Raw genomic sequence first — 8,193 nt, forward strand, 5'->3', positions numbered from 1 at the left:
TATCATTTCACATACTTCCTGTACCCATTAGCAGTCATTCCCCATTTCTCTCCCACCTACCCCCGAGCCCTAGGCAACCACTAGACTGCTTTTTGTTTTTATGGACTTACTAATCTGGACATTTCATATAAATGGAATCAAAATACATGGTCTTTTGTGACTGGCTTGAAGTCTTTCACTTAACATGTTTTCAAGGTTCAGCTGTATTGTAGCATGTATCAGTACTTACTATTTTATTATTTTTTTTATTTTTGAGATAGAGTCTTTCACTCTGTCACCAAGCCAGAGTGTAGTGGGGTGATCTTGGCTCATTGCACCCTCCACCTCCCGAGTTCAAGTGATTCTCCTGCCTCAGCCTCCCGAGTAGCTGGGAGTACAGGCAGTCGCCATGCCCAGCTAATTTTTGTATATTTAGTAGACATGGGTTTTCACCATGTTGGCCAGGATGGTCTTGATCTCTGGACCTTGTGATTCTCCTGCCTCAGTTTCAAAGTGCTGGGATTACAAGTATGAGCCACTGTGCTCAGCCAGTACTTACTCCTTTTTATGGCTGAATAATACTCTATTGTATTAGTATATACCACATTTGGCTTATCCATTTATTAGTGAATGGACATTTGGGTTGTTTCCATTTTTGGCTATTACGAATAATGTTGCTATGAGCATTCATCTACAATAGTACAAAACTACATGTTACTTTTTAGCTGGAATTGGTGATAAATATTTGTTCCTTTGGTAGGCATCAGAGAGGGATTGGATCCACTTGTGTTATTGCCCTGTTCAGCTTTTGCCCACTAGGTGGCACTTGGTTCTCATCTCTCTATAAGCCCCTGGGGCTTTTCTTTCCACTTTGTTTTTTTTTTTAAATTGAGATGGAGTTTTGCTCTTGTTGCCCAGGCTGGAGTACAACAGTGTCATCTCGGCTCACCACAACCTCCACCTCCCAGGTCCAAGCAATTGTCCTGTCTCAGCCTCCCGACTAGCTGGGATTACAGGCATGGGCTACCAAGCCCAGATAATTTTGTATTGTTGATAGAGACAAGGTTTCTCCTTGTTGGTCAGGCTGATCTCGAACTCCAGACCTCAGGTGATTTGCGCCCGCCTTGACCTCCCAAAGTGCTGGGATTACAGGCATGAGCCACCGTGCCTGGCTTCCACTTTTTTTTTTTTTTTTTTTTTTTTTTTTTTTTAAAGAGAGGGGGTCTTCTGTTAAAAGCATTCAGTTTAAAAAAAAAAAAAAAGAGAGAGAGAGACAGTCTTGGCTGTCATCCATGCTGGAGCACAGTAGCACAAACTTAGCTCACTGCAGCCTTGCTGCCTCAACCTCCTGGGCTCAAGTAATCTTCCTGCCTTAGCCTCCCACAGTGCTGGGAGTATAGGCATGAGCCACTATGCCTAGTCCTTTCTTCCCACGTTGTATCCAGTGGAGATCCCTGAAAATCTGTCTTTAAGATTCAAAGGACTTTAGCCAAAAATAATTCAGGACATAGCAGATCCTATCACTTCACTGTTTTTAAAACATTCCAGTGGTTTCCCTTCACACTTAAGGCATATTGAGGACTTTTTTAAAGTAATTCTGTAAAGCTAAACATGATCTAATTCCTTGCTACTTCTCTGACCCCATCTCTTATCTTCCCCTCACTTATTCTAGTCTCCACTCTATTGGCCTCCTTCCCTTTATCTAACACGCTAAGCTCTTACTTTAGCACTGGCCGTTTCTTTGCCCTGGAGACTCTTTGTTCATATATTCTTAATATTTGCTTCCTTGTTTTATTCAAAGCTCTGCTCATGTTGTACCTTCTTCAGGAGGTCCTCCTTAACCCTAACCCTGTCACAGCAGCAGCCTCCATCACTGTCTGCCTTATTCTGCTTTTCTTCATGGCACATTTCTGTTACATGCCTATTTTTTATTATCTATAGTTCCTATTACAACACAGGATCCACGAGGACCTGGACTTTATTTTGGTCTCTCCTGCATCTCTAGCACTGTCTAGACATACACAGTAGGTATGCAGTTATAGTTCGATAATTTTAGTCAACAAGGACTCCTTTGTAATTGCCAATTTGTATTCCCTTAAGATATATAAATCTGTACAAATTTTTTTTTAATCCAAAAAGTAGTTCCTGCTCTCAGCTTGTTTGCCTTAGGGGTATTTCTCCTCACTAGCATCTTTTGATAGGGGTCCCTTATGTAGAATTTTAAGCTGCTTATATTTCTGCCTCTTGGCCATTATTATTCAGTTTGCTGAGATTACAGTATTCAGATGCTTCAGACTTCACTGAAAAGTGAGTCATGATCTTGCTTTCTGGAGGCAGGCTTACTACATGATATCTTCTCTAGATAAGCTGTAAAAAGGTGTTGGTAGAAGCTTCTGGAATTGGTGGTGAATGTTTACCATAAGAGCCTAAGGGCAGAAGAAAGATAGGACTCGATTGAAGGCTAGTTCCACTTTGCTTTCAGACAATTACTTACCTGAAACTTTCCTTCAGTCACAGAATAGTATCCAGTATAGGAGTTATTTGTTATAATTGTCCTGCTTAGACACCATGAGAAGCATTTAGGGGAGTCCCATTTTCATTTGTTCTGTCCTGTTCCCATCATACTGTCAAAACATCCTAGATATTCCAGTGTTCCATAACCCAAATTATGTCTTCTTCAGTTACTTTTTACACCCAGAAATAGCGTGAACTTTGTGTGTGTGTGTGTGTGTGTGTGTGTAACCATGTAATGAGATTTCTATTCAGAAAATGCATTCTGTTGCATGTAGGGGGTTTTTTGTTTGTTTTTTTGGGTTTTGTTTGTTTGTTTGTTTGTTTTTTTGTTTTGAGATAGAGTCTTGCCCTGTCGCCCAGGCTGGAGTGCAGTGGTTCCATCTCTGCTCACTGCAACCTCTGCCTCTTAGGTTCAAGCATTTCTCCTGTCTCAGCCTCCCAAGTAGCTGGGATTACAGGCACACACCACCACAAGTGGCTAGTTTTTTGTATTTTTTAGTAGAGATGGGGTTTCACCTTCTTTGCCAGGCTAGTCTCAAACTCCTGACCTCAGGTGATCCACCCACCTCGGCCTCCCAAAGTGCCAGGATTACAGGCGTGAGCCACCATGCCTGGCCTCTTTCTCACATTTTATCTTTACTCCTTGCAGAACTCACAGTCTACCTTTATTCTTGACTTTTAAACTACTGTTTCCAAACTACTGTCACCCTGGTTCTTTTAATTTCCTCTCCTGCAATTGAGTACCTAGAATCCAGATGCTCCTGGTAACTTTACTTCTGGTCTCCATCCTTTCCCACCCACAGAATGACAGGGTGGCCACCCAGCTGGCTGTAGGCATTCGTGTACAAGGAGACAAACGCCTCAGCAGCCTGCGCCGCTGTTGTGCCCTTACCCGCTATGATGCTCACAAGATGAGCGATGATGCATTTAGTGTCATCAAGAACTGTAATACTTCTGGAATCCAGACAGAATGGTGAGTTCTTTTCTAGCTCATATTCTCAGAAGAGACTTAATGCCCTGTCTTTAGCTCTAAAATTAGTAGGCAACTGAGCTCTTCCAGCTGGGATAGACTCTGACTCAGAGTCTGAGTAATAGCACCTATTACTCAAGAAGAAAATAAATACAATACCATCCTCAGAAACAAGACAGCTCAGTGCAGATCCTTTGCCTACAGCTGATACATTCCAGTTCTCAGGGGAAGGTTAGACCCTTACCCTGTATGGGCATGGTCAAATGGCCAGTTGTACCCTGTATGGGCTTGGTACAAATGACCAGTTCAGTACTTGGAGAACAGAGCTCAAATTTCAAGAGTACATTTGGGAACTCAAACTACTTGGTTTTTTGTTTTGTTTTGTTTTGTTTTGAGACTGAGTCTTGTTCTGTCACCCAGGTTGCAGTGCAGTGGCGCAATCTCGGCTCACTGCAACCTCTGCCTCCCAGGTTCAAGCAATTCTCCTGCCTTAGCCTCCCAAGAAGCTGGGACTATAGGTGTGTACCACCACGCTCAGCTAATTTTTTTTTATTTTTAGTAGAGATGGAGTTTCACCGTGTTAGCCAGGATGGTCTCGATCTCCTGACCTGAAGTGATCTGCCTGCCTTGGACTCCCAAAGTGCTGGGATTACAGGCGTGAGCCGACAGATTGTTCTATCTTAAAAGCATCTTTCTTGTTTATAAAGGTGACCTTTGTTGACGGATAATCTCTATCTGATATCCCAACTCAGTTACAAACTCCACTGGTATTACACCAAGTGTCATATTCATTAGTAAACTTCACTTCTGTTGGTCATGAAATATAAGCCTCTTTTTGGAGCATGTTCATTTTCTGTCCGGATAATTATTTTCAGGATTGGAATCCTTTAATTACATATTTAATTAAGCCTGTTACATTGTGTGTGTGTGTGTGTGTGTGTGTGTGTGTGTGAGAGAGTGTGAGAGAGAGAGAGAAACAGTCTCACTCTGTTGCCAGGCGCCAGGCTGGAGTGCAGTGGCGCAATCTTGGCTCACTGCAACCTGTGCCTTCTGGGTTCAAGCAATTCTTCTGCCTCAGCATCCCAAGGAGCTGGGACTACAGGCACGCACCACCACGCCCAGCTAATTTTTGTATTTTTTAGTAGAGACGGGGTTTTACCATGTTGGCCAGGATGGTCTTGATCTCTTGACCTCATGATCCACTCACCCCGGCCTCCCAAAGTGCTGGGATTACAGGCCTGAGCCACCGCTCCCAGGTACATTTTTTAAAAGTATTCCAAATTCACAATAGAAATATAGTTATGAGAGAAGATAAGTTGGTTGCTCACTTACAGGTGTATATTGAAGATCATACAAAATAAAATCAACGTTTAATCACGTTATCTAAATATATTGGCACTACAGTTATATGTACAGACCTATAATGTGGTGGAGTCTCTAAGTTAGTGCCTTTGTTCTTAGGGCCAGGCGAGGCAGCTCACGCCTGTAATCCTAGCACTTTGAGAGGTTAAGGCAGGTGGATCACCTGAGGTCAGGAGTTCAAGACCAGCCCGGCCAACATGGTGGAACCCCGTCTCTACTAAAAATACAAAAATTAGCCAGGCATGGTGGCAGGTGCCTGTAATACCAGCTACTCGGGAGGCTGAGGCAGGAGAATGGCTTGAACCTGGGATGCAAAGGTTACAGTGAGCCAAGATGGCGCCATTGCACTCCAGCCTGGGGGACAAGAGTGAAACTCTGTCTCCAACAACAACAAATAAATAGTCTTTGTTCTTAGAATAATTTATTTAATTTTTGCTTCCTGATATATTTTCAAATATTGAAGTTTTACAAAACCAAATAATAACTGTGGTACTAGTATTCACATGAATCCGTATTTGAAAAGTTATAAATTGACAAACTATAACAAATACCAGTCATCAACTGGATGAAACTCCCTAATGAACAGGGAAGCATAAAAATTATCTGATTATAAGACTGTACCAAAGTATGAAACCTGAGAATGGTGGGATATACTTTTTTTTTTTTTTTTTTTTTTGAGATGGAGTCTCACTCTTGTTGCCCAGGCTAGAGTGCAGTGGCACGATCTTGGCTCACTGCAACCTTCACCTCCTGTGTTCAAGCAATTCTCCAGCCTCAGCCTCCTGAGTAGCTGGGATTACATGCACCTGCCACCATGCCCAGCTAATTTCTGTACTTTTAGTAGAGATGGGGTTACACCATGTTGGCCAGGCCGGTCTGAAACTCATGACCTCAGGTGATCCACCCTCCTTGACCTCCCAAAGTGCTGGGATTACAGGTGTGAGCCACCTCGCCAGACCGATACTTTCATAATAACTTTAAAATGACATTTACCTTTTACCTCACTGAAGGACTAATCTGTACACAAAAGCATGTTTCATCTTCTGAAATTCAGCTTATGTGAAAATTTGAGTGATTAGACACAAAGAAGAACTTTATAACAAGAATTTCTTAAAATATTTCTGAAACTGGGACTGGCAACAAAAAGCAGTTGTGGAATTTCATTCTCTAGAAATTCCAGAGTGGTTAGTCAGGGTTAGGTAGCGCCCTGTTTAAAAACAGGATAATAGCTAGGAGGATTTTTTCAACTCTTTTTGGTCTAAATATTCTAAAGCTTTTTTGTTGTCTTGAATAAAATTTCTTGCTCCAACCCTGAATTACAGCAACTTTCCAGTGATACCTTATGAAAAACAATAATCTCTAAAAGCCTGGGCGCAGTGGCTCACAACTGTAATCCTAGCACTTTGGGAAGCTGAGGCAGGTGGAGCACCTGAGGACAGGATTTCGAGACCAGCCTGGCCAACACAGTGAAACCCCATCTCTACTAAAAATACAAAAATTAGCTGAGTATGGTGGTGGGCACCTGTAATCTCAGCAACTCAGGAGGCTGAGGCAGGAGAATCACTTGAACCCAGGAGGCGGAGGTTGCAGTGAGCTGAGATTGCGCCACTGTACTCCAGCCTAGGTGACAGAATGAGACTCTGTCTGAAAACAACAACAACAATAACAACAATAATCTCTAGCTGTCAGGAGGTGAATGGTTACTAAATTAGTGGTTCTCAAGACACAACATCAGTATCACCTAGGAAATTAAATTCTCTGTTCATCTCAGGTCTATTAATCTCTTACATACATTAACATTTGAGAATCACTGTAGTAAAGAATAATTTTTGTGGCAGAACCAGAATCCTAGTCATCTATGGATTAAATCTGTCCTATGGTGAAATAAAACAGATTCAATTCATAGAATTAGCAATAGGTCACTATTTTAATCTTCTAAATTGCTAATCATCTTATTTATTTTCTGTATAGGTCTCCTCCTCTCACAATGCTTTTCCTCTGTGCTACAAAATTCTCTGCCTCTGCTCCTTCATCTTGCACAGACATCACCAGCTTCTTGAGCAGTGAACCAAGTTGTCTGCCAAAGGTGCCAGTTACCAGTTCAGAAGCTAAGACCCAGGGAAGTGGCCCAGCAGTGATAGCCACTAAGAAAGCAACCACCTCTCTGGAATCATTCTTCCAAAAAGCTGCAGAAAGGCAGAAAGTTAAAGAAGCTTCACTGTCATCTCTTACTGCACCCACTCAGGCTCCCATGAGCAATTCAACATCCAAGCCCTCATTACCTTTCCAAACCAGTCAAACTAGAGGAACTGAGCCCTTTTTTAAGCAGAAAAGTCTGCTTCTAAAGCAGAAACAGCTTAATAATTCTTCCATTTATTTCCCTCCACAAAATCCACAGTCCAGCTCTAAAGCATTACCAAACTCTTTACCAACAGAGTATCCAGGTTGTGCCCCTGTTTGTGAAGGGGTGTTGAAGCTAGAATCCTGTAAAGCAACTCCTGCAGAGACCGATTTGGCCCGCAACAGCCAAAGCATGCATGCCTCTTCAGCTTCCAAATCTGCTGTGGAGGTGACTCAGAAAGCAACTACAAGTCTTCTAGCTGCTGAGGATCAAGTGCCCTGTGAGAAGTGTGGCTCCCTGGTACCAGTATGGGAGATGCCAGAACACACGGACTATCATTTTGCACTAGAGTTGCAGAAATCCTTTTTGCAGTCCCACTCCTCAAACCCCCAGGTGGTTTCTGCCGTATCTCCTCAAGGCAAAAGAAATCCTAAGAGCCCTTTGGCCTCCAATAATAAACGCCCCAGGCCTGAGGGCATGCAGACATTGGAATCATTTTTTAAACCATTAACACACTAGTGCTGCCCTCAGGCTTGCTTGTAGGATTTGATATTTTATCTTTACAGATCTTTAATATTTTATCTTCACAGATTTCCCTGAGAAGGGGGAATTATGAAATTTTTAATACAAAAAACAGTCCATTTAGGTGCTGAGTTCCTGTCCCATCTCTTCACAGGCATGGATTCTAATCCCACTGCTGACAGAGATGTAAAAATTAATCCTACCACTGAGTTTTTAATCTTTAGCATTTAGGGAGGCGGCGTCACGTAGTAAAAAGTGTGTGGGCCTTGGAGTCTAAGAGACCTGGTTCCAAACTTAACTTTGCCTATTGCAGTGATGACCTTGAACAAGTCATTTTCATCACTTCCTCATCTGTAAAACTGAGATAATACTTACAAATTATTGCATATTAATAACTGGCTTTAAATTACATAATGGCCAGGTGCAGTGGCTCACACCTGTAATTCCAGCACTTGCCGAGGTGGACGGATCACTTGAGGTCAGGAGTTCGAGACCAGCCTGGCCA

The 8,193-nt window shown here is 42.5% G+C and overlaps 1 protein-coding gene across 4 annotated transcripts in view; it reads left to right on the forward strand.

Annotated features, from left to right (window-relative positions):
* POLH (DNA polymerase eta) overlaps window positions 1–7,969 on the forward strand; it is a 36,122-nt gene extending 28,153 nt beyond the window's left edge. For all 4 annotated transcript variants that reach the window (XM_032299491.1, XM_032299493.1, XM_032299492.1 and 1 more), the window contains 2 exons: window positions 3,297–3,466; window positions 6,797–7,969. In XM_032299491.1, the coding sequence (XP_032155382.1) occupies window positions 3,297–3,466; window positions 6,797–7,685 (1,059 nt within the window). In that variant the 3' untranslated portion in view covers window positions 7,686–7,969. The remainder of the gene's footprint in view (window positions 1–3,296; window positions 3,467–6,796) is intronic.
* The last annotated feature ends 224 nt before the right edge of the window (window positions 7,970–8,193 follow it).

This window comes from Sapajus apella, unplaced genomic scaffold, assembly GCF_009761245.1.
Source record: "Sapajus apella isolate SASKATOON/1434 unplaced genomic scaffold, GSC_monkey_1.0 scaffold41, whole genome shotgun sequence".
Classification (NCBI taxonomy): domain Eukaryota; kingdom Metazoa; phylum Chordata; class Mammalia; order Primates; family Cebidae; genus Sapajus; species Sapajus apella.